Source organism: Pituophis catenifer, unplaced genomic scaffold (genome assembly GCF_029215685.1).
Source record: "Pituophis catenifer annectens isolate HBS135680 unplaced genomic scaffold, rPitCat1.0.hap2 SCAF_2, whole genome shotgun sequence".
NCBI classification, from domain to species: Eukaryota; Metazoa; Chordata; class Lepidosauria; order Squamata; family Colubridae; genus Pituophis; species Pituophis catenifer.
This window is the reverse complement of record NW_027256882.1, coordinates 262,771,839-262,799,576: the sequence shown is the minus strand read 5'-3', so window position 1 is coordinate 262,799,576 and position 27,738 is coordinate 262,771,839. Positions and strand designations below refer to the sequence as shown.

General features: G+C 35.6%; 1 protein-coding gene across 3 annotated transcripts; it reads left to right on the top strand.

The window, feature by feature from the left end:
- Positions 1 to 3,119: 3,119 nt before the first annotated feature.
- Positions 3,120 to 27,727, top strand: WDR41 (WD repeat domain 41). 3 transcript variants are annotated; one of them, XM_070938828.1, is made up of 14 exons: positions 3,120 to 3,240; positions 5,373 to 5,485; positions 7,293 to 7,341; positions 9,529 to 9,660; positions 10,173 to 10,235; positions 12,174 to 12,285; positions 14,538 to 14,600; positions 16,042 to 16,149; positions 17,112 to 17,293; positions 19,817 to 19,938; positions 20,599 to 20,687; positions 22,782 to 22,915; positions 24,878 to 25,023; positions 27,551 to 27,727. In XM_070938828.1, the coding sequence occupies exons 1-14, from the start codon at positions 3,190 to 3,192 to the stop codon at positions 27,612 to 27,614; spliced, it is 1,428 nt and encodes a 475-aa protein (XP_070794929.1). In that variant the 5' UTR covers positions 3,120 to 3,189; the 3' UTR covers positions 27,615 to 27,727. The 3 variants fall into 3 exon arrangements, with proteins under 3 accessions (XP_070794929.1, XP_070794926.1, XP_070794928.1); XM_070938825.1 differs by lacking the exon at positions 27,551 to 27,727 and having other exon boundaries at positions 24,878 to 26,599; XM_070938827.1 differs by lacking the exons at positions 3,120 to 3,240; positions 27,551 to 27,727 and adding an exon at positions 3,647 to 3,818 and having other exon boundaries at positions 24,878 to 26,599.
- The last annotated feature ends 11 nt before the right edge of the window (positions 27,728 to 27,738 follow it).

Here is a 27,738-nt window from a genome sequence, read left to right as displayed (position 1 = left end):
AAATAAATATCCAATGGGAGTGTGTGGCCAAGTGCAGCATGACTTCAGAACACATGCAGAGAAATCTAGCACATCATTACAAAGTGTCAAACGCCCACTTCCAATTCCACCCTCTCTCTAGTCCAGATAATAAACTCTTGCTAAATTTGTTCTGAAGATAACCAAGCAGATGTCGGACATGGATAAATTCTATAATGTTTTTTTCCAAAAACAAATCATCAACTTGACTAGTATCTGACCCTTCCTTCAAAAAATTAATGCCACTGCAGAATATATTAATAGAACTTGGGGGAAAGCACTGGATTGGGAAACATTGCTATGTAAATGCACTCTAGGTAAACCCAAACCACAAACTTAAGTAGTAACATTATTCTTTCTGGCCTTTTGATCGATTAAAACAATAATTATTATGTATTACGGTTATATCCCAACCTTTATTTGTACAACTTGAGGCAGCATACATAATGGCCACTCCTCCTATTTTCCCCACGACTAAAATCCGGTAGGTGGATTGACCTAAGAAAGAATGACTGCCTCAAAATCATACAGCTGGCTTCCATGACTAAAGGAGGACCAGAATTCATGGTCTCCCAGTTTTTAGTTCAGCTTCTGAGCCACTACACGAAAGGAGCTCTCAGTTGTTTGGATATCTTAATAAATGTTTATTTATTAAATACATTTAATAAATACATAAAGAAGATGTTTTGTTTGGAATACTTACTTATTCCTACAAAACGGTGAGCAAGAGTTAAAATAATAGACTTATGGAATTCTCTTGCATCAATAAAATGGACAGAATCAGTATCCTGTAGGCTTTCTAATGGGTAGGCCTTCTATAGCTTTTGGTGCAATACCACAAACTTTTCCTGGTTTAGATCTGAAAACTGTTAAGTAGCACTAAATAATTTAATACTGGTCAATAAACCTCACAAGGTTTATTTGTTATGCAAGTAACAAACTGTTTCGTGAAATGTCCAGAGAGGAAATTCTGTTTCAATTGCCACTGCAGGGTGATCTTTCTCCATGATAATTACCTAAGATAATTAGGTATTTAACTATCTATGATAGAGAGCCAGAACAGTTTCCATAGATTTATTAATTTCTTTACCTGCTGTATTTGTTAACAGCTCAATCTTATATTCTGCACAATATACAATTATAAAAACAGTTTTAAAACTCTTGTAAAAACAGAATATTATAATATGGTAATATTCAATTAAAGATTAAACAAAAATATACATGCTTGAAGGAAGACTCGTGGACTAATTATCTGGAGCAGAAAGTTAATTGTAAAACAACGGTTTTCACAACCTACTTAAATGCAAGAAGGTAACTTCTGACACTTTCTGACATTTGAACTGTGCCTGGAAATAATCTAGTTATTAGTGCATCAATGTATTAGCCATGTAAAACAGAACCCTTCAAAGGACCACACTCCACCCTATGAATCAGGTTACCCTATATAAGGACAACCCTAAAGTGTTGGGGTTTTAATGATTAACAGCACAGGGTGAGGAGATATTAATTCTTAAACTGGACAACCCATGATCTTATCAGACTTTTTAGAATAATCAAGGGGTATTCTTCATTCAATATGTATCCTGTTCTGTAATAACCAATATAATATTACTTAATATAACCTTCATCTTCTTTATTTTAAAAAGTGGAGACTGAACTTAGAAGGCTACCTGTTTAAGAAAGACAGAGATGGCATTATGGTAGGTGCTTCTCCAAATTTTGTGCTGGATTACTCCAATAGTTGACTCTTTCCCATGTTAGTTTGAGTTGGAGCTCAAAATCTGGAAAATCAGAGTGCTCATTCCTGCTTCAAAATACCACAAAATACCAATAGGAGATAAACACTTGACGGTATTCCCACTTACAGGCAAGGAGAAAAAATGGCTCCTGTTGGATTTTATGCCTGTCAAGCAATTGCTGAAAACTGTGACTCCCCTTATAAAAGCATCCAACCTCCCATAACCTGTGGATATTTCAAATCCAGATCCCTCCATTCCTAGCCAGTTCAGGTCATGCTGGCTGGGAATCGAGGGAATTGAAAGCCTATATATTGGGAGAGCACCAGGTTGACGGAAGACCTCCTGGCTCATGTATTAAGATTGACAGGGTGCCAATTTGGCACCTGATATACCATATAACAGTGGTCCCCAACCCCCGGTCCGCGGACCGGTGCCGGGCCGTGGAGTACCTGGCACCGGGCCGCGCAGCGGCCGGGGGACATGAACGCTGCAGCGCAAAGGCTCCTGGGCTGTGCGCAATGGGCCGTGCGCAAAAGCTCCTGGGCCGTGCCCCCACCCCTGCGCGCGCTCAGTGGGCCGCGGCGATAAAAAGGTTGGGGACCACTGCCATATAACATAGAATTGTTGGGCTGGAAGGGACCTTAGAGGCCTTCTAGTCCAACCCCTTGCTCAAGGCAAGAAACTTATAACATCCTGGTCAAATGGTTGTCCATTTGTTGGATCTAGTTTAGCAAAGTTGGATCTAGTTTAGCCGGATCTAGTTTAGCATCTAGTTCAATCTAGTTTAGCCGGATCTAGTTTAGCATTTAGTTCGATCTACTTTAGCCAGATCTAGTTTAGCATCTAGTTCGATCTACTCTAGTCGGATCTAGTTTAACATCTAGTCGGATCTACTTTAGTTGGATCTACTTTAGTATCTAGTTCGATCTAGTTTAGCCGGATCTAGTTAAGCATCTAGTCGGATCTACTTTAGTCGGATCTACTTTAGTATCTAGTTCGATCTAGTTTAGCCGGCTCTAATTTAGCATCTAGTCGGATCTACTTTAGTATCTAGTTCGATCTAGTTTAGCCGGATCTAGTTAAGCATCTAGTCGGATCTACTTTAGTCGGATCTAGTTTAACATCCAGGAAACCTGCAGAGGAGTTGAGGGAAAAACCAGTGTTTCTATCTCATGAGCCGATTAGCCGCGGAGGTATCTTCTGAATTTCCTCCCGCGACCAGCCGCCTCATTCCAATACCGGCCTCTCTGTTGCCGACTCTTCCCCTCCCCTCTCCCTGCCACCCCCCCCGCCCCCTTGCAAGTACGGCGAGAGGTGAGGGACAAGCCTTCCGCGTTAAGCCCAGGGACGCCAGCTGTGCCTGACAACTACCGGCATTTCAACCGGAGACGCGAAGGCCGTCATTCCAGGCGCCCGGACTCCGCCTCTCGCAATGCTGCGGTGGCTGATAGGAGGGGGCCGCGAGCCGCAAGGGTTGGCCGAGGTAAAAGCCCGCGATGGGTCTCGAGGAGGGGCGTTGATAAGTGGAGGTGCGGCGCGTCAACGGAATCCTTCCTTTTTCCTGTCCTGACAAAGGGAGGCATTTTGTTGATTTCCTTTCTGCCCGGTGGACGCAGCGCCGCATCTGCCTTTGAGGAAACCAGAGCAGTGTCGAGGGCTTTTTTTTCCTTATGCGTAGGCCAGTTACACAGCCTTGAGCCTTGGCAGGTGGTAGTTTTCTCCAAGCCCCCCCGAAGAGGCGGCCCTTCCCAATTCCCAGAGTTCCCACGTTGCTGGGAATTAGGGAAGTTGGTTATTTTTTTTAGAGACCTCGCAAGTTGCGAAAGACCGACCCCCTTGGTAACTACAGAAGAACCTTTATCCCTGCAACTGGTTTGCTCCAAGTAGGAGAATCGCCTCTTATTTTTCAAACGGAGTTCCTGCCCCTTCTCTGTGTGATTGTTTTAAGTGAATATGAAACACAACTGCGCAGCTACTCTTTCTTCCTCTTTTAAAAGAAAGGAATAAATAAAGGAAACCGAGGCAACAGACTGAAGAAACATGGAAGAGAAATCGTTGAAAGTGAGAGAGAACTCTTGAGAAAAGAAAAGTGGATTTAAAATGGGAAATGGCTGATATTCAGCTTCTTAGACTAAATGCACTCCTTTTTCAATGGAAACGATATGAGTTTAACAGCCACCTAGAAGACTTAAGGACTTGGCTTACTAATTTTCCTGTCACTTAGATTACAATAGAGGAAGAAATTGCCAAATGTTTTGTCAAGTTCATCCTCACTCCTAAATTGTTAAGTATCTAAACAATATAGTGCTGCCAGTGATTGGCTACAGTCTGCAGGATCTGGAAGTACATAAAATGGCCTTAGAACATATAGAATGGTATTGCCTCCCTCTCACTTAATAAGAATAGGAGAGTTATGCAAAACCCACTATTGACAGAAATAGCAGAAACCTTTAAATGATTCATTTAAGACTGAACCAGCAATCTCTCTCTCCCAGGTTAAATGTAATTCCCCCTTTTGTTTACAGACAGCAATGTATAGGCTGTTAAACAGATCAGTAGATAGAAGGCAAGTGAGGAAGAAGTGGTTGAGAAGTCATATACAGTCTTCCTACTTCATTATGCCTATTTCCTTTGCCAGCTGACTATCAGCTATGCTATTTTTGGACATACAAGGTAGTCCTTGACATACGACTGGTCATTTAACAACCATGACCATTCAAAATTAACAATGGGCTCAGAAAAGGTGCTTTCTAGTCTGCTTATCACTTTCAGCTACTTTCACTATTCAGACACCAAGTTATAACTTAAAGGAAAATTGGTACAAAATGCATTTATTTAAATTTATTAGATGCCTACCTCCAGCTGACTCTGGATGTCATACAAAGCTAGCAAAAAAGGAAAGAAAGAAAAACCAAAACCATAAAATCATAGAGATAGCCCAGACTGAAATAGTCTGATAACAAATGAAGACAAGCAATGTCTGAGATACCAGTCCCTATGCCCTAGATATTTTAAAATGTTGTATAGATGGTATACAACTCCACCAATAATAACTGAAACGAATCAGACTGCAATAAATGTTGGAAATGTCACGAAACAGAAGGAACATTTTACCACGTGATGACATGTAAAAGATCTTAAATGTACTAGAAAGCCATACATAATATAATGCAGAAAATTGTGATTTGAAATAAAATCACAATTTTTCCTAGTAGTAAATCTCAAGAAAAAAAAATCAAGAAAATAATTTAAAGAGATACATGATTAGAGCAGCAAAAATCAACTAGACTCAATATTGGAAGGCAAAATACAATTCCAACAATATCTGACTGGGAACTTAAACTTGGAAAATATGCAGCTATGCTTAAACTAACAGGATACTTATACAATAGAATTTTAACTAAATTTAAGAAAAATTGTTTCCATACATACAATATATTAGCATGGTAAATATATCTGCTTATACTCTGGCTTTTAAGTGGGGCTGAATATACAAATATTGTATATTAAATCAGGAGTTAGGATCAGACTAAGAGGAGTAGAAAATGGGTATAATCTATTGATTGAAAAATATTAAGACTATAAATTGTGTGATGCTCAGTTTTATTTTTCTAGAAATCTATACAGACTATTGGTGAAGAACAAGCTCAGAATCCATATACTGAGCTTCTTGTGCTGAAAGGTCACCATGATATAGTGCGTTTTCTAGTGGCAATTGATGACTACAGGTGAGACATTACTTCTGTATTCCTCGTTTGCACTGTAAAGATGACTTCAATTATTTTTTTAAAATGAATCTTAATGTTTTGCTTTCCCAAATTGAAAAATATATGATGAACAGCTTAGTTCTTATATATGAATTGATACAAGAAATCCCTACAAGCCTTCAGCTAAAACCCAATTAAAAGACATCTGTCAAAGATTTTGACAGAGCAAGTTGTATGATTTTAATTGCCATTAGCTTTCCCCACTTCACTGGAAACAGATGTCTCAAAATGCATTATTTCACAACAGTTATATACATTTTATAAGTTTTCTTATCAGCAAAATTGGAAAGAAAGCATTTTACACAAAACAAAAGATACCTTACTGTGATTTTGGTGAATCACAGAACAGATAGAATAAACTGTACAAATTATCTATTGTTATCAATTATATTTCTCAGACGTATGACATTTATTCCATATTTTTGAAGAGCAGGTTCTGTTAATTTGTACAAATGTTAAATTCAAGTTTCTTTACTTGAATAGTTTAAGTTTACACAGTGAAATGTAGTACCGAGTTTTAAAGTAAATTTGACATATTAAACTAAAATCACTTTTTGGATAATATTTAAAGAGGAATAATTTATACACAAGAACATTGCATCTTCCTTTAATTATAATACAATTTTATTTTCATTGTTCCTAATTCAGTCATTAGAGGATTTTTAACTAAAACATGATTATCTTATTTGAATACTTCCAACAATATTAGCATTGTTACCTGGTTTCTGAAACAATTTCATTTAGTTTTCATAGTTCTTTGATTGCATTTTTGTCAACTGTTGTAAGCCAGGTTTCATGCTTCAGCTCTCTAGATAATTTCATCTTATTGAGAATTTTGCAGAGGGATTTTCTTGTTTTCTCTGTGGCTCAGCTAAAACCAGTGAGTGGAAAATTTTCTCAGATTGGTTTCTGAAGATACTAAATAAATCCTGTATCAACCTAACAGGCAGCTGCTTTTCACTTCTTTTCTTTTATGTTTTTGAACATGAAGAGAAGGTCATATTGATTGCAAGATCACTAAAGAAGGCTAAGCCTTAGCAAGCATCTTTCAAAAAATGGAATGAAATAAAATTGCAAGTAATACTCTAGCATTTGACACATTAAACTGGACTGAATTCGTAACACACTTTAAAAATTGCTTGTTTGACCATTTGGTGCTCCTCCAGGAAATAGACAAGATTATAGAGGATGGTGATCATGACTGGAAAAGAATCAGATGACCCATGAAACACCAACTTGGTGAAAAGAAATCCATTTGCAATATGAGATTGATCTGGCAGGGGAATGTCACATGAAAGCCTGAGTTTCATAGTTTAATTTAAAAAAAAAAACATTGTTCTTATTGAGACATTAATTCTTTCTAGAAGATTTTAAAAAGTATGTGTTACATAATGTGATAGTAGTAATTCAATATATAGTTTCAGAATTAAATTTAGCTTGTAGGGGGCTAGTGTTTCTTATCTGGATTCAACCATTACTTTTTAAATAATGAATACCAAAAGTGTTTTAGGGTTACAACAAATGAATGCAGAGGTGCTAGAAATGGAAGCCTGATCAAATAAAAATATAATACACATTTATTCAATAATAAAAACAAAATCTCATTTTGGAGATTTAAGTATACTTTCTAAGGTTCTGTTAATGTTTTATCTCTCTTTGTATATATATCTGTCACTGGTCTATTTAAATAATGATTATCAATAAACATTTTTATTGCTTTTTTGTAATGTAATTACAGATGTCTTCAATATGTTTTTTTCATTACTAGGTTTGCATCTGCTGGTGATGATGGAATTGTATGTCTCTGGAATGTCCAGGTTTGTTTAGGAAATTAAACAATTGTTTATAAAAATATCCATAGATGTAGATGGTGATGTGGGTGATGTCTAAATTCATGACCTGCTGGAACATAAAATTAGCTATTATTTGTAATTCATATTCCAAAGATTTATAACAGAGGCATTATTGCAGAAGTAGAAATATAAATTTAAAAATGCATTCTGTAGGTCATAATAAAGAACCATGGGTTTGTGAATGTAATTTACAGTTGACAGGTGAAGATGAAACAGGCATTTAGATTATCAATACATTTGCATATCTGCAGTATTAGAATATGTGTGCAGAAATTATTTAACTACATCTTTTGTAATACTGTTAACAAACCAATGGACTATTTTTTAATTTTATATAACCAGACACTTATGCAATATAGATAGTCCTTGAGTTATGACAGCAATAGGGACTAGGATTGAGATAGCTCAACTATCTGATCTAAAGCGTGACATCATGTGATTGCATTGTTTAGCAATGACAATCCATGCAGTTCCATTTGTTATTGTAACCCCAAGATCTTTGGTTGTTTATCAGGAACCAGAGTGAGTCCCAGGTACAGACTGTTGGGGTACTGTGGGGGGGGGAGGGTACTGGAGGAAATTGGGGAAAGTCCTGAAAGGCTTGTTACAGGTGCACACAGGAGCTCACTAATTGCTCATTTATAATCAGACCACAACTGTTTATTACTTTGCTTCAGCTTTCCTTTTTCTCCCATTCTCCCATTCTCCCATTTTGAATGTTCATCCAGGTGCTGGGATAATTAGCAAAAAAGGAATTATTGTTTGTATTTACATTTATTAGAGAGGAAGGGATTGCAAGAGAGTAAGTAGTCACACAATAGGACATACACATAGAAAGAAATGTGCTAGCTTGTGCATGACTCCCTGCTCTGAATGCACCAGGCAAACAGCTGTGCTAGCAGATGTGTGTTCCTCATTGTATGTCTGCTTATTCTTTGTCATTTCTTCCTCTCCCGTCTCTCTGTTCTGCAAGACAGAGGGGATAAAAAACAATGGGTCAGTCACAGCAGAAATTTTCTAAAAATACTGCTTAAGGCATCTCTCCATTCTGCAAAGGGGGGGGGAGGATCCCATCAAGCACAAGACAATGCGTACTAACTGTAATGGCAAACTTGTGGAGAGACATACGTTGAAAAGGTCCTAATGTCTTGGCCTGGGTCACAAACTTACATTGTCAGCACCATCATATTGTTCAGTACCTTGGAAGGGTTGCTGTACCAAATCTACAGTACTTGTAGATGGCAGAATAGGTTGAAGCAGATCCTTCAGCTGTTCCTTGTGTGGCTGATGTCAGTTTTTACCTTTTTCTTTTTAAAAAGCATTTAAAGTCTAAAGTAGTAAAAACAAACGTCGTATTCTGTTCAAAGTGCCAACTAAATTTAAGAAGTCAGAGCAAAAATTTTACTTGGCTTAGGGATTCTGCATATCTATTCATTATGTTCCATACCTAGCATTAATACAATAAATAATTTTAGTTAATATAAACACAAATCAAATACGGTAATTTTTAAAAAAAACTATTTTGTCTTACTAACAAAATTCAACTTTCTAGTATAAGAACTCTGGTACATTTTTAGAAAAGGCTCTAAAATTGTATTTTAGAAAAGGCAGAATGTACTTCATACTGGCATTGAAACTTGCATGGTGAAATATACAAATATTTTTCAGATTTTGCTATAAGAATAGTTACAAAGGAATTGAAAGTCATCATTCTGGGGTAGATTTTCATTCATTCATGCTTGCATTCATTCATTCATTCACTTTGTATAGCCACCCATCTCACATTTATGACCCCATACAGAATCTGTGGTATTGCTAGAAAAGATCCTGCCTGAAATTTTGAGAGTTTCTACCACACAATGCTGGTTAACCTTCCTCAGCCTACCATTATCCAGATGTGTTTTCCGTCACTTAATGTAATCGTTAGCTAGCACAGTGAACAGATTTATAGGAATTGGCTGGGCTTTCTGGTAAATAACAGCAGCAGGTGAGGGAAGGTTAAGATAGATGGACCAGTTATTTGCATTGTATAGTATCAGTTCTCATTTTAAAATAAATAATATTTTGAAGATTCTGTATTGTTTCTTCATAACACATGTTTCTGTATTCATTTAGCACTGTTATAATACCAAGTTTGTTTTTGTTTTTCAGACTGGAGAAAAGTTATTTGAGCTACATGCACATACACAAAAAATCACAGCTCTTGCAGCTTTTCCTTTGTCAGATACATGTGAAGAAAAATGCCATATGATTTTGACAGCAAGTGCTGACAGAACTGTAGTTGTATCCTTTACTTTTTGGCTAGAGAAATGCAGAATTGGTTTGTGTTGCATAATAAATGATGCATATGGCTCATAGTGTTATTACATCAAAGTTTGGGGTTTTAATGAGCAAACTGCTATAAAAGCAATAGACTTTCATCATTTCCACGACAAATTGATGTATGGCTAAAGAGGTCAGTGATAAAATGCATTGTGAAACTGCACAATTCTTCATTGCATGGACAAAAAGGGCTGTTGGCGATAATAATCTTCAGGTTGATCAATAAAAACACTCAGGACAAGTTTTTACATGTTTGCATACCTGGTGCTTTTTCTTCTCTTACAGTCAGGAAATAATGACTTCTATCATTTGTGTGGTAGTAAGAGGCTCAAGGAAACACTTTTGCATAGGAAATCGTGTGGGAAATAGAATAATATCTAATGGACTCCTCCATTTTATGCCTCAATTTTTTTTTATTATAGTCATATAAGATATTTCAGCTGCTATTCTTAGTCCTTAATAATTGAAACCAGGTTTGGGATTGTGATAATGGCAGACAAATTCACAAAGTATCATGTTTTCATTCCACCGTAAAGGTAAGTAAAACTGGATGTGATTTTATCTATTTCATTTATTTAGATTTTAATCCTACGCCATCAGTTTTAAGGATGCAACTCTATCAGCTACATATTTGTTACATGCTGTAGAACCCAATTGCGGCTAACAAATTTGCAGGTTTAGTGTTTGCCTGTGTCTAATCTTAGATACTTTGGGTTCCTTTTTAGATACCTTGAGAGTTCAGTGAACCATATATTTTCAATCTTCTTAATTAGAACACATTATAATAGGATGGATTCAATCACTTTGTCCATTTTACAAGAATATTAATCACTAGTATAAATAGCTTTGTATAATCTTGGAAGCCTATGGATTGCAACCAATGTATTCTTGATTACTTCTCAAATTACATCTTTGAGATTATGGTGAAAGACTCCTTTAAATGCACAAATACATGTTTCTATCATTTATTAGAGAATTGCACAAAATTCTCATTTAATGATCACAATGGAAACCGGAATCTTGATTGCTGAATGAAGCAATCATTAAACAAAATGCTCACATGACTGCTTTGCTCAACAACTACAATCCCAGCACTACTAGTTGCAGTTGTTAAGTGATCCAAAAGATGGATCAAAAGAGCTCCCTGTCTTTCATTCTTAAGCTTTCCTGCAGCCACCAAAGGATTTCAGCTCCCCACTGTGTACCAAAAGGAGATCCTTCAGCAGACTGCAGGTACGGAGATGAAATCTTGAAGGATTTCAGTTTCCCTTTTCTCCTTTGCTTGCAACCTTCATGCTGTCTTCTCTATTGACTTTCAGGGAAAGCTGGTAGAGAAGATAGAAAATGACAACCACATGATCATGGGGCACTTGGCAATCAGTTGTAAATGTGAGTCAGTTTCTCAATGCCCGAAATGTGGTCATGTGACCAAGGGTGTGCAATGTTTTATGATAGGCAGAAATGCTTTACAGGCCACAAAGTAGTCTTTACAAGCTGACATCTTTGAATGGTCATTAAACAACTAGTCATAAGTCAAGATTGTCTGTACTAGGTTTCTATCTGACACAGAATGTGGAAAGCAATGTTAGTATTGGTCTTTAATATTGATACTTTTCAGGTGGCATACTGAGCTACTACTATATGGTAACTTCTCTGTAATGTAAAATCTTAATTTCAGTTTTGTATATTTAATGTTGACCTATTTGAAAAACCTGGAACATCTCAAGGACTAATTATTTTTGTGGTATTTAAAGTTTCATTTTGAGTTGCTTCCTTTTAAACAAAATTAGATGTGGGATATAAAAACTTTCTTAATGTGATATTGTCTTCACAAAAAATCTATTTCAAAGATTTGAAAAATATAGATTGCAATCCTACTTAATTTAAAAATAAGTGTTATTGAATATAGGGGGCACAATGGCTCAGAGGGTAAAGATGCTGAACTTGTCAGCTGGAAAGCTGACAGCCTGGGATCAAGACCGGAGTCCTGTGTGACCTAGCAGTTTGAAAGCATGCAAATGCAAGTAGATAAAAAGGTATCACTTTGATGAGAAGCTAACTGCATTCTGTGTGCCTTGGATATAGTCATACTAGCCATATAATCATGGAAATTTCCTTGGACAATGCTGGCTTCCTCAGCTAAGAAAGAGACATAAGCATTACCCCTAGAGTCAGGAATGTCCAGACGGGAAACCTTTACCTTTTTGCCTTTGAGAAGACATATTCAACTGCATTTATAATTCAACATGATCTTGAAATATTAGAATTCCCTTTTTTCCCTTTTTTCCTTTCTGCTTCATAAACTGCATAAAGCTCTATAAATGATTATAAATGTCACTGGGAGGAAATTAAATGTTTTAGTATCTGAATGATAGTAGGAAATTGAATGTTTTAGTATTGAAAACTGATGATTTTATTTGAAAACATACTTCAAAAATATTACACATTATATATCTGTATTTTGTATTTTGTAGTGTTTGACTGTTCTTCAAAGAATGGATGTATGGCTTTCTGGAGGAAGTGATTTGTGTGTTTGGAACCGAAAATTAGATCTCTTGTGTAAGACAAGTCATCTAACTGATGCAGGTAAACAAATTTAAATAACTTATTAAACAGTAGAATGAATCTATAAAATGTTATAGCATTAATTTGGCAAAGTCTCTTTGATTCTAATGATAACATATATTGAAGCTTAATAAAAGTTAAAATGGTTACTATTAACATTTCATACAGATGTTGATATGTAATATTTTATATAAATTACGTTAAATATACAGCTGTATAAAAATTGCATTTTAGAAGAAAAACTAATATTAAATAATACACTATATGCTATACAAAAAAATCCTACATATTACTAAAGCAAATATTAAATTTTAATATTTTATTTAAAATAAGATATTAATAAAGGAAGGAGACAGAAATGAAAAACATTGAATAAAAATATAAGTACAAAACTGAACCAAGCAAAGGAAATTTATATTGAATATGTATAGAGACAGAAAAAAATAATTAAAATTTTAGGTTATTCAAGTTTTGAAGTTTATAGTTTGGAATTTTGTCACTATTTTATTTTTAAAGAATGAATTAAATATGGATCATACTTGTCTTGCCACTCCTTCAGTATAAGTTAATTTGAAAAAGGGAATTGACAAATTATACATCCAAAGTTTTTCATCAATTGAGAAATTTATGTTTGTTTATATTTCTTGTTTCTAGAATGCCCGTCTTCTCAAATTTCAGAATTGGGAGATACAATTTAACAGTGTATATGGAACTATAAATTTACATACCCATACCAAATTTATTGATTTCAAATATATTAATTTCTGTTTCTAAAATATGAGTAAAAAAGGAATACCTCTTAGAATTTATTTTCTTACTGGACACATGTAGGACTTTCAAATATAACAGCAACAAAATCTTACTTGCATTTCCCATCATTTTTGTTGTGTCTTTTCATAACCCAATTAGTTTGCTTATCATCCTTGACTGAGATATCCTTTCATCTTTGATTATTCTTTGAATGGCTTATTGTTTGTTTCTTTATTCTTGTTTATCTGACACTGATTCCAACTTATCTGGTTGTTTATTAGATCTGTGATGGGATCTGATGTATCAGATAGAGCTGTTGGCCTCTTTCCTTGATTTATCTGCTAATGACTGACTTGTTTGTGTGCCAAGTCTTTAGGAATTATTTTGCATTCTTGGATCTGGCTCGGTCTAAAATTGCTATTATGTAGAAGAAACAGGTAGTAGATTGGCTGAACATATCTTTAAATGTGAATTGACAGAAGACATGTTGAAAGCTCCTTTTAATTTCATAATATACTGACAATTTCAAACACAGTTTGATTTGAAAACTGGACATTTTGACAATTGCCAGATGTAAACATGCAAAAGATTCCTAGAGAAGCCTGACATATATGTCTGGATTGAGACATGTATGTTTTGGCCTGGACATGGAATAGAATACAAATGTTCCAAGAATAAGTATTTGTATGTGGGAGAAGAAGAAAAATCCAAGATCATTGGTAGTATGCAGTAGCAAAGGTGAAGCAGTAAAAATAAAATGCTGGGAATATTGGGAGATGGATGGACCCAATGGGATATCCACCACCCCTGACTTTAAGTTCAGCATGTCCAAACTGCCTGCCCATTTCCCCAGTTTTCCTAGAGCTTGCCTTTCCGTACCTCCCTTTATACTGGTGTCCTTGGTTTCAAGTGCAACATAAGAAAAGATAGGGAATGAAAGGCACTTGGCTAATTAGTAGATGGGCCAGCTCACAGAGCGTTCAGGGAAAGATAGAAGAAATGGAGAAAACACACCAGTCTTGCCCTATTATGCTTGTGTGATTACCCTGGATTTTCTTTCAACTGAAGTCCAAACCCACCAATTTTTGGGGGAGGAGGGTTTGGTTTTTGCTGAACCACACTACATCCAGCACAATTTGGCAGAACTGCTGAACATAGTATTTGTTTCAGGTTTAAACGCATTTTCTGCTTCATGCACACCTTTAGCTATATCCAATAAGCGCTCCCAACACTAGCCATTGTCTCAAAATCTGTTGATAAAAAAAATCGGAACATCTTTCAGTGCGGGTGTCTTTGTGTTTCATCTCCTACAAAGATAAAAATGGTTTTCTATAACTTTTTTTTTTCATGGCTTTCATGGGAAGTGTTCCTAAGAAGAGCAAAACACCTGGAAATCATATATTGACTGGTTTAAGTAGCTCTCTGAGAGTAGTCAGAGAGTAGCACATAATTATTTTTTGAAATAACATGTAAGCTAGATATTAATTTCCTATTTGTTCTGCTTTCTCCCTTTCTTAATAAAGATATCAGTGCTATGATTGAATTGCCAAAAAATTGTGTGGCAGCAGCTGTTGGCAAAGAATTGAGTAAGTATCACTATAAATTAGAGGAGTACCAGCTCTTGTGGCTGAGCACCACATCTGATCTTTGAATGGCTAGAGCTGGAATCCACATTTCACATTTCAAACAATTGATGGAGCCAGAATAAGAAATGGAGTTTAACTTGTATATAATATAATTAATTAAAATGTAATATACCTAAATATAGATAAATTGATAGTTCACTGAGAATGGAATATTTTTTTTCTTCTGTCATTCAGATTTACATGTGGTTGTACACTCCTGCTATAAATAGTTATAGAGATAAGGAAGATGATCTTGATGGAGATAGGCAAACTCCAATAAGCCGTAAAACATTGTGATGTCCAGTGTATGTCCAGAGTATTCAGAAGTAGCTTGAGCAGACTCCTCCTTATAAGAGGAATAGAAAGTACAATATATTCAGAATTGAAGATCTTGCTCCTATAGCCAATCTTAATAAAACTAATTTTAGCCTTACTGTGGAGTTGATTTCTTGGCCTAGTCTAACTAGTGGGACTGACCTCAATCTTGCAAGCCACTTCCAAACATCTTGATATTCTCGACTTAGTGTTTAGGTTGGCAATGTAGCTTGTATAGCTCCATGAAGTTATCTTCTTTACTCTCTACAGTAGGGAAAATCTTATTCAGCTTTTTATATGTTAAAATGTGTTTATCAGTATTAGAATGATGATATTCTTTCCTTGAACATGTAATCTTTGAATTACAAGAGTTCATTTAGTGACCGTTTGAAGTTATAATGGCACTGAAAAAAGGGACTTATCGTTTTTCACATTTATGATCATTGTAGCATTCCCATGATCACTTAATCAAAATTCTTGACAATTGATTCATATTTATGACGGTTGTAGTGTCTCAGGGTCATGTGGTCACCCTTGGCAACCTTCTGATAAGCAAAGTCAATGGGGAAGCCTGATTCACTTAACAACTGCAGTGATTCACTTAACAAATGTGGCAAGAAAGGTCATAACATGGGGCAAAACTTATTTAACAAATGTCTCACTTAGCAACAGAAATTTTTAGCTCAATTGTCGTAAATTAAGGACTGCTGTAGTTAACTATAGTTATGAATTGTGATATCTAGTTTTTTCATTGAAATCAAGGAAAGGAGCCTAGATGATTTGCAGCATAGTGTACTGATAGATAATTTTCTAGCATCTCTATTATATATAACAAAACATTGTAATTTCAAACATTAAAAGGGATTTTTCACCCCTTTCATCCTCCCCAAATACTTCCTAACAATAATCTCAAGTAAACACAGAAAAAAAGGCATGATAATGGAATGGTATATCCTGGAAAAAAGTAGCATGGGCGAAAACTACTACAAACATGTTGCTGATAGGAAGTAAAGAACAATATTTCAGTTAATATAGTTTCCTATACTTTAATAAAGTTTTTTTTTTAACATGAATCTTGTCTTCCAAGTAATTCTAAAATTGAAAGCTTCCAGAGATGGAACCGAATGGGATGTGTCTGAAATAAAACGACTTATTGATCACCAGGATAATATTGTGTCATTGGTCAGTGTCAGTGGTAAGCTTGTTTCCAGTTTTATTATTTGTAACGATTGGTACAACACTCATTACACATTACATATTTTCATAACCATCTTCTACCTCTGCCAACTGGAGTTTATATACCTCTATAAACCTTTCCCTAATAAAGTTAGAAGTTTTTGTTTTTAAATATTCCAAATGTCTATACTAGAAATATGGAGAAGGAGGTCGGCAGTTCAGCGGTTCGAATCCTTAGTGCCGCGTAACGGGGTGAGCTCCCGTTACTTGTCCCAACTTCTGCCAACCTAGCAGTTCGAAAGCACATAAAAAATGCAAGTAGAAAAATAGGGACCACTTTTGGTGGGAAGGTAACAGCATTCCGTGCACCTTTGGCATTTATTCATGCTGGCCATATGACCATGGAGACGTCTTCAGACAGCGCTGGCTCTTTGGCTTTGAAACGGAGATGAGCACCGCCCCTTAGAGTCAGGAACGACTAGCACATATGTGCGAGGGAAACCTTTACACTTACCTTATGGGGAGGGGGGCAGGGAGGAATAAAGATGTTACATTCTTGTAGGCTGACTTGGTAAAGATACAGAATCTTTATATCTTATAAAGATGAGTCTTTTGTGATACACTAAGAGACAACATAGTTCTGCTGTCTAGTAGAAAGTTATGGTTTCTATTTTAGAGAGCTGAGACTAATGTAACAGCAAAGTGAAATTAAGCTTCTGGGAAATATTTTAATGGTTGGTTTCAGCAAGCCATAGTTAGTTTAAAGTTCATCTGTTACCAGTCAGTAGCCTGCAGTAATAAAACATTTTACTCTATGTTCTCTATGACTTTACTAAATCTTCCTGTTTGGAAAGGATTATACCCATTGCAAACATTTCTCTTTATAAAACATAATATATTGTTCATTTTTAAAATCCAAATGTTTGAATAAAGAATAGATTGCTATTTATCAATATCAATATTTACTATTTTGATATCTAGATTTGATTTTTGCGACTGGCTCCCATGCTGGTGAAATGATTGTGTGGAATTCATTGGACTGGACAATGCAAGGGTATGAATGCAATTGGGATGCATCTCTTCATGTGAACCCCCAACAAGAAATAAAATTATCACAAAGTCAAAATGAAATGTCAATTCAGGATTTAACTTCTGATCATGAGGTAAAAATAATACTATAAAAAGTATGTAAATTACATGTTTCATTGTTAATAAATGATACCTTATTACATAATTGGATTATTTTTCAGTTTTATTTTACGTTCAACCCAACTAGAAATACTGTTAATCAGTCCTAAGCAAAGGGTCTATGGATAAAGTAGTCTTAAGTTTGAAAATTTCCTTTAGCAGTGTAGATGAAAATCATTCATACATAAGACCATTAAATGCAGATGGATGACTTCATTTCAAAACTGAAGTAGAATATACTTTAATGTATTTTGTACAATATTAGTAATAATAAGGTACATGGGAATATGAAAAATATAATTTGTGAGTGAAATCCTCATTGAAATGAATTCTTATTCAGAAAAAAATTAAATTCTTTAATATTCCTCTTGTTTTTCTATTTTCCTTATATTTAATAGTAATCTTAACATTTTGGTTTACTTCATTGACTAACCATAATTTACTAAGAGTATTTGGCAGTCTGTGTACGTCAAGTTGATCTTGCTATATGAGTCAGAGGATTTATGATGCAGCTAGGAATACTATGCATGTTCTTTAAAGTTCCATGAAGGAAGGCGAAATGTACATGTACTAAACACATAAAATAATGATAACTTCCTTTGCAATTAAGTAAATTTTTGTATAATTGGTGCACATGAAGAGAAATATTGGCAAATTATTTTTTTTAAAATGTAAAACCTCAAATGCTGTAACACCCAGGAAATCACCTATACTTTGAGTTAGTGCAAACCTTGCATCTGATGGTGAATATTGAATTTGAGATTATTGAATTTGCTTCATCTCCAATTCACATGTTTATGATGGTCCTTGACTTACAACCAAAATTGAGTTCAAAATCTCTGTTGCTAAGCATTTGAATGAATACTGAATGATCTGTATATAGAGCAGTACAAAATGCTGGAAATACCAGGAGTTTTGTCCACAATCCAAAATAATTTTTTTTAAAGAAAAATTTCTGTTTAGCTCTTAGTAGGGAGGAAGAACATTAGATTCAGTGACTATCAGTGCTGTTCTTAAATCGGAGTGATTTTTGCAACTGCTTGTCAAAGTGCAGCCAGTTGGATAGATTAGGCCTGCGATGGCGAACCTATGGCACGCGTGCCACAGCTCGCACGCAGAGCCCTCTCTGCAGGCATGCGAGCCGTCACCCAGCTCAGCTCCATTGCGCATGTGTGTGCCTCCCGCTGGCCAGCTGATTTTTGGGATGCATGGGACGGGGCACATGTGGGAGACACGCGCACATGCGCGGGGTTCATATGCATGCGTGGAAGGAGTGCAGGGGTAGTGGCACGTTTGTATCAGAAGTGCAGAAACGGGCCAATTTCCAGCCTTCGGAGGGCCTCTGGAGCCTGGGGGAGGCTGTTTTCACTGTCCCAGAGGCTTGAGGAAAGCCTCCAGAGCCTGGGGAGGGCAAAAACACCCCCCCCACTGTGATACAAGTTGCTAAAAATTTTGAATCCCACCCCTTGCGCGCATGCATGGAGGGGGCGTGCATGCATGCGTGGGGGGCACACATTGCATTATGGCTGCCGGCACGAGCGTTGTACAGGCTCGCTTTTGGCACACAAAGAGAAAAAGGTTAGCCATCACTGGATTAGGCGATCATAGCGGGTGAAGAGACATAGCTGTATATTTAGGGATGCTGCAATAAAACATTATTTTCAATGAGGTTTCTTTTCATAAGGTTTCATAAGGAGCAGATAGAGGTAAATCCTAGAGAGGCAGGAAATACATCACTAAACAATGGAGATGAATGCTAGAGAGGAATAAAGCTGCATACAAGGCAGACATAACACCAGTAACAGCTTAGGCATGCGGGGAGGGGGCACGGGGAGCACATATGTGTGTGGAGCGCCCCCCCCGTGCCCTTATTTTGGTCCCAGGAGGGTTCAGGGAGGCCTGCTAGGCCCAAAACAGGGCACGGGGGGTCACATGCGCAGGGGGAAGGGGAGCTTGTGGGTTGGTGGTGCGCGCATGCGCAGGGGGGTGTTGTGCATGCATTGTATTATGGCTGTGGGCACGCGTGTGTGTGCTGCCATGCACACATGCGCACTTTCGGCACACAAGGACAAAAAGGTTAGCCCTCACTGGTATAGGGTCTCCTACTTGTACAGGGGTTGGCCTTAGAAGACCTTCAAGGTCCCTTCCAACTCTGTTATTCTGTTAAATAATTGAGTCGCTGGCAAAGACCTAATAAAATAGTTTTGTAGTTTTGAGTCCACTGAAATTTGGTGGCCAATAAATTTTGACAACAGTAGTAGTAATAATAATATCTGAAAAAAGTGTTTTTATGTTTCATATTAGATATAATTAATAATTTGATTATACTACTAATATAAACTGAAGTCTAATATATTTTAATAAATATAGTAGTTATAAATCAGGATGTGCATAGTTCTTCTCTTCTTACATATTTGACTTAATTAGAAATAATTGGAAACCTCTTACATAAAATATGTACCTTTTGTTAAGATGTTTTACTGACTTATTTTTTCCAGTGTGTTTTTGCTGCTGTTGGCAAAGGCATCTATGTATATAACCTTCAGATGAAACGTGTGATTGCCTTCCAGAAGACTGCTCATGATTCCACTGTCCTGCATATTACCAACATTCCCAATAGGTGCCATTTACATTACATAATTCATACATTCTTTACTTTCAGAAAAATGATCAGGGACATGCTTAATATTTATGCATTTTCTGTCTTAAACTTTCCTTACATTGAATTCTGTCATAGTCTGTGTGCAAGCAACCTAATCTTTAGCCTAAACAACCTGTTTTTAAATTTAAGATAATTTTTTAAAAAAGTATTAACAAAGAAACAAAAGTCTCGGATCTGTGAGAATCCCTAGATTTTATCCTTTGAGATAGCATAGCTCCACAGCATAGCTCCACAGAGGAGAAGCAAAACCTATCATAGAATCTTCCACAGACATGTTTTTCCCTCTTCCATTCTGGTTTAAATTGGATTATCTCATTTGTGATGAAACCACTTGTTTTAGCCTTAATTGTACGTGGTTTTTTTAACCATGATTGGTTATAAGCTGCCTAGACTGGTTGATAAAATAGCAAATTGCTATTGCTGAGCACATTGTAAGCCGCCCTGAGTCTTCGGAGAAGGGCGGCATATAAATCAAATTAAAAAAAAAAAAAAAATTGCATAGGTAAATCAATAAAAGCAATTCTAGAGATAAACGCTACTTTTAAAAAATTAGTGTCAACTGATTTTGTAGAGTTGTGCAAATATGCTTCTTCACAACTATTTGATTTATTCTTATAGAAAATTAATATCTTGTTCAGAAGATGGTAGTGTTCGTATGTGGGAATTACATGAAAAACAACATCTTACAGCTGAACCTGTTCCATCAGGTCTGTATACAAAAAAATAAGATTAATTGCATAAAAATGAGTGTGATCAGCCATAGCTTATCTACTTTAGAGTCCCATTTATAATAGTAAAGATGTTCTTCTGTCCTTTTATTATTAGTAGTATTTGTGAAAATTTTGAAAACAAAGCAGATCCTTTTTAATTTGAATCTAGCCAATATTTTATTTTCATTTTAGGAAAAAAGTAAAAAGCCTTTAGTAGAAAAATACACGTTCTCTAAATGGAACAATATTTCTCAGCTTAAGAATTGCATTTAATCCTAGAGCCACTTTATGGGTAAAGTAGAATTATTCCTTCTGAATAAGAAACTTATTGCCATATTATAGCCTTGAATAAAAATAGGTTACAGTAGGTTGTGGTGGTGTGGCTTTTCTCATAGATTGTCTTGGAATGGCAAGAATACATTTTATCCCATTAAATTTAATGAATAGCTAAATGAATTAGAGGTATGGTTGTTTCAGCCAAAAGGGTGTATACCAATATTGAAGAAAAGGCATGTCTGTGTATTGCTATATGGAGAATAAGCAGTCCTGTTTATAATCATGATAGCACTGTTCCAATATCTAAGGGGCTGGCATAAAGAAGAGGGGACCAACCTATTCTAAAGCACCTGAAGGTAGGACAAGAAGAAATGGATGGAAACTAATCAAGGAGAGAACTAACCTAGAACCAAGTAGACAATTAGAACAATTACCGGTAATCAGTGGAACAATTTGCCTCCAGAAGTTGTAAATGCTCCAACTCTAGAAGTTTTTTAAAAAGATATTGGACAACCATTTGGATCTTCTACTTGTGCTGGGGTTGGACTGGAAGACCTCCAAGGTCCCTTCCAATTCTGTTATTCTACACTGCTCAAAAAAATAAAGGGAACACAAGCAGAAGACATCCGAGATCTGAATGAATGAAATAGCCTTATTAAATACTTTGTTCGTTACATACAGTAGTTTTGTGTTCCCTTTAGTTGTTTGAGCAGTGTATAAACTACTATATATAAAGAACAAAGTATTTAATAAGGCTATTTCATTCATTCGGATCTTGGATGTCTTCTGCTTGTGTTCCCTTTATTTTTTTGAGCAGTATATTTTTCTGTTAAAAGTAGTCAAAATAAATCAATTTAAAAGTGCCAATGCAAGTTATTACTGGAACTTTCAAGCAAGTTCTCTAGTTCCAAAAATGTCATACATTAGGGAGGCACTGGTATCCAGATATACCATAAATCTGCCTTCCAGCTACACATTTAACTATGCCTTTCAGATAGCCCCTTATTTAGAAATGATAATAATAATAGCAAATATCAGGTTGTTTTAACAAACTAGATTAAATGCTTTTTCCTCACTGGCTGAAACATAATTTGAGTGGAATACCTTTTGCAAGAGGACTTTGTCATTGCAACAGCAAAGTGGTGGGGTTAGTGAAAATTAATCTGGCCTTTACAAAAAAAAACCAAGTCAAGGTTTATGTAATAAGTCAAGGTTTATATAAAAACCAAGGTTGATATAACTATAATTATATAGGTATAATTGTATAGGTTGAGGTAACTATAATTACCTCAGGCTCTTGTCCTGAAGTTATGACATGACTCTTCAGAAGGCTCTGGCAGTGGCTATTGAACTAAGGACACAGATAGTAAATTAAAGTACAATGGGCAGATTATCTTAGCTACATTTTTATCCATTTATTGTGGCTGCATATTTTATGGCTCAAAAATGTATATTATTTAATGTAAATAGTTAGTATTATTTATAACTGATTTCAGTCAACATTGGATCTATTGTTCACAATAAATGTTAGCATTTAATGATTTAGCTTATTCCAAACTATGTGATCTGAATTAGACATTTTTGTTCCTACATATAACATGTTTATGATTACATAATATTTTGAAGTGAAATGTAGTCTTCAGTGGCTGATAACTCACCCTCTATACATAGGCAATAGCAAGAATGGATGCAAATAAAAGAAATGCTAATTCAACAAAGTTTTTGATTATCAGATTTTGGGTGTGAACAAACAGAACAATGGTGGCTAGACAAACAACTCCTTTTTTTAAAAAAAACCTTTTCTTTATATTCCAGGTTTTTTCAATATATGGGGATTTGGTAGGACAAGCAAACAAGCAAATCACATAGCTAAAAAGGCACCAGAGTGTGCTACTATTTTTTCCCTTGACCTTACTGGGGATCTGATTGGACACTCTGCAGCTGTGCAGGTTTGTTGGATCGAGAACAGCAGTAACAGAAGTTGCTTTTGTATGGTGGCTACTTTTTAAGATAACTGTTACCTTGGCTTTGGTTATTTCATCCTTGGGGATTTTTTTGGTCCTAAGAACATTTTATCTTATACCTGCATTGGTGTAGGAAAAATGTTTGATAACTATGTATGAAATTACATGATCATGTTTAAACTGCAGTATTGCAGGTTAACTCTGCCCACAACCTGGAGTTCGATCCTGACTCAGGTTGACTCAACCTTCCATCTTTCCGAGGTTGGTAAAATGAGGATCCAGACTGTAAACATTATAACCACTTAGAGAGGACTGTAAAGCACTGTGAAGCGGTATATAAGTCTAAGTGCTACGGCTTTGCTATCATGGCAAAACAAAATGATCATGTTAAAAAGGTTCCCTAAAAACTGGTGAAATATGCAATATACTTGTCATTTCTGTCTATGAAGATTTATTTATGAGGTGACTCTTTAAAAATGGTTTCTTTTGTTTAGTGGGAATACAGGTAGTCCTCGATTTACGACCACAATTTCTCTTCTTAAGTGAGACATTTGTTAAGTGAGTTTTGCCCCATTTTACGACCTTTCTTGCCACAGTTGTTAAGGGAATCACTGCAGTTGATAAGTTAGTAACCCAGTTGTTAAATGAATCTGGCTTCCCTTTTGACTTTGCTTGTCAGACAGGTGATCCCAGGATGCTGCAACAGTCCTAAATATGAACCCACTGTCAAGCTTCCGAATTTTGATCACATGATCATGGAATGCTGCAAAGATCATTACTATAAAAAATGGACATAAATCACTTCAGTGCTATTATAACTTTGAATGGTTATTAAACGAGGGCTACCTGTATATTATTTTAACAAAACTCACCTGTTTATGCCTACAGTGTCACTTTGTGGATTGATACCAGTGGTGGGTTTCAAAATGTTTTACTACCAGTTCTTGGGTGTGGCTTGGTGGGCATGGCATGGCTTGGTGGGTGTGGCTTGGTGGGCATGTCAGGGGAAGGATACTGTAAAATCTCCATTCCCTCCCCAATCCAGGGGAAGGTTACTGCAAAATCCCCATTTCCTCCGGATCAGCTGGGACTTGGGAATAGAGAATAGATGGGGGCGGGGCCAGTAAGAATTTTTACTACCGGTTCTCCGAACTACTCAAAATTTCCGCCTCCGGTTCTCCAGAACTGGTCAGAACCTGCTGAAACCCACCTCTGATTGATACCAATCTGTCTTCAGCTATTTGAGTTACACTGAAATTTGCTATATGTTTATTCATTTGATATTCTGCTCGCCCAGAATTCTCAGATACTAAATTATTACTATTCTTTGCATTTTATTTAACACTTTATTGTTAAATGATGATTTTATCATGCAGATTTAGTATATTTGAACTAAAAACTAGATATAGATTTAATCAAAATGGAAACAATAATTCCACACAATGCTATTTACATAACATTATACCAAAGATAGAATAAGTTGTCTTTTTCATATAAAGATGTGGGCATACTGTTGTAATTTGATTGCATTTTGGTAATTTGCCAGCTACTTCATATGACATTTTGGATTTATTTCATAAAAAATATGAAGGCCTATTATAATAGGGGAATGTTTGTACAGTGTCTTGTACAATGAGGCTACAAACCTCATGCAGTGTAATCAAGCCTTTTAATATATCTCAAATCACTTTTTAGATCTTGACCTTTATGTTCACTTTTGGAATTATAATTTTATTATTTACAGCTGTTCTGAATTTTTTTTTTACCATTGCTAGTTTGCTTGGATGTTCTGAAGATAAATCTTGAACATGTTCATTACTATTCATTGCTTTGCTACTATTGTAATGAATTTGTACAATTATGTAAAAACACTTAACTAATTTTATTTTTAGGAATGTTTCTGACATCTGATAGTTGAGTACATTATTTTGATATTTTTAATTGCAGATGTTCCTTTATTTTGGTGAGCACGGCCTAGCAACATGTTCTGCTGATCATCTTATTATTTTATGGAAAGATGGAGAACGAGAATCAAGACTGCGCAGCTTAATATTATTTCATAAGTTGGAACAAATTGAAGATTTGCACTTAAGGTCTGAGATAAAGTAATGTATAAAATACAAATAGGATGTTTATATTAAATATTTAAAATAACTGTGGGTATAATTTTGTTTTGTTTTAAAAAATATATTTAAGGGGTGTTTTGAATTTGCCATAAATTTAGATGAATGAGGACCCAGCACTGTTAGTTTCTACACAGAAACTGAATTTTGGTACACAGACCATTCTGTTTAGCCCACAATGCCTTAATCAGGGATATTGCCAAATTTTGGATTTTTCACCAAATAAATACACCAAGGTTCTGATGCTGCCTTCAAGCAGTTCTTCACATTTCCTTAAGGACAGGTGAAACAAATGCAAATCTACAGTTTGAATTCAGTCACTAGTTATTTAGAACTGCATGACTGCCCTTTGCCAGATCCCAGGAAAAGCAAAATTTCATTTAAGGAATGGCAAGCAGTTGGTGTATGAGTATCCTACATATCCCGAAGCACCTTTTTGACTGAATCCAGATTGCTGTACAGCCCTATTAAATACTAGATATTAGAATGGCATATTTTCTTGCCAAGAAATAGCGTTTGATGATAGATAATAGAAGCAGTCAATTGGTATTTCATTTTGAAGATCTTGCTTTGCTCTAATTTAATATACAGCATAATAAATACACTTATGATTTTATGCCAAATGTTGAGATTCTGGCCAGATAAGTCTTCAGTGAATTTCTGTGATAACTTATTTATTTGTGAGTTTGAAGGATCCTCTCTGTCAGGAAGTAACAGTTTAGGATCTATAGATTGTCAAACTATTCTTTCCCCATATACCGCCAGGGGTTAAACTGAACATTGAGACAGACTTCTACAGAGAATTGTCTAGAGCTTTAGAAATATGTTGCAGATTTGTACAAAATAAACCTTTTAGGCAAAGAATTTCACTGAATGATTTGCCACCTCAAATATTTTGACAAAATAGTGTAGTCTATATTTGTTCTTCGAAGTCTACATTATATAGGACAATGTGTGAACAAAGAAAGTTAGTGTGCAAATCAGTAGAAGTATGCTGAAACATACAGGTTCAAAGCCAGCTCTGTTGAATTCTGCACGTCAAAATTCTTTGCTAACAAAGACTTGCAAGTAAATACAGAAGTGGAGGATTCTTGAAAGTCGAGGCTTTTGTTATATGAGGCATATTTTACAGTATTGTTGTCTTCATTGCTTATTATTTTGTGATTGAAAAACTGAATAGTGTACATGAGGAAAAATAAAATTTGGGCATGTATATAAAGATTTGAATTCAGTTTTTATTTCACAAGCGAGAGCAGCTCTTGAGCAGGGTTAATACAAAACACTCGCAGTGAAAGCAAAATGTGATCTACTATTACTTCCAACACATTTCACTGTTTTGGACAATATCCCCTGCCAATTTTTTTCTGAAGGGAAGGGTTCTCCTCCTGGATCAAATCCATTCCAAATAAAATGGCAAGTAAGGCAATATGAATAAAAGTTAATTAAAATTTAGTTAGATATAGGCTTTGATAGAAATACATAATAGCAATGATGAATTCTGCAGGAAATGCAAAATTTTTAAACACAATGTAGCACTTTAATACATAGCAACCAAAGTTAGATCCTATTACATTTTTAACAAAAATATAGCTTTTGTACATTTCTCAGCATGGGAATTATGAGAGTATACTTTTACATAACTTGATACAAAACATTGAAAAATGTTGGCACATTCTTTAAGCTACAATCATTGTCATTTTTCAGTTCACCTGTTTTATTTTCTCTGACTATACAGAAGAGAATCGGAGTCCTTTTTGATGGGCAGTATACTACTCTACATTAAATGTCAATTTTTCAAGAGCTGCTTATAAAGTACTATATAAATTATTAGTTAAGTAGAATAATATCTGAGTAATGACCAAGTAAGTGAAGATTGTCTAAACTCATGAGCTTATTTAAAGAATGCTTCTATTTTAATGAAAACTAGAAGTCAAGGTAATTAAAAAAAAACACCTCAATTTGTTAGGAATAGCTCCTGTGTGATCTCAGTTTAAATCAATGGCAGTTGTGTAAAAGCACAGATTTCATTCATTGTCCAGTGCAAGCCCCATCACAGTTTTCCACTATGTTTAAAGTAAATGTAAAAATATTTGTGCTTTGGCATCTAATGTAAAAACTTCATACTTGAATGAGAAAGTTACATTCAGTATATGAACCACATCATTAGGGCTATATTATTTTAGTTTTTTAAGTACATAGTTTTAATATTAGAGGTTTCAGCATTCAGCATATAAGTGGCTTATGTTCTTAACACTAAGGTCTTTAGAGTAATTGCTATGGCTGCAATCCAGGACATCAAGGCACTGGGGTTTCCTACCCCTCATAGAGGGATGAGCATCCATTTCCCTTCTTTAAGAAAGAGGGTTGGAGGTCTTTGTATGGGTGTCAGTTCTGGAGATTTTCTATTAATATGGCTCATATATTACATAATATATAAGCAGGACTTGTTTTATTTACGGCTCATGTATATAAAGCATCTGTCACTTTCTGCTCATAGGATCTGTCCCAGCAATTCCTCTTCTAAGCATGTAGATGAAATCTGGAACTGTACAACATCATAGAGCATGACATACTGTGGCAGATGCAAAGAAATGTTTTAAGATGGAGTGTTAGTTGTTCATTTTACTAGTTGTCTAGACTTTCATATATGGCTGATGTTACCTATTAAAAGGCAGAGAAAACGAT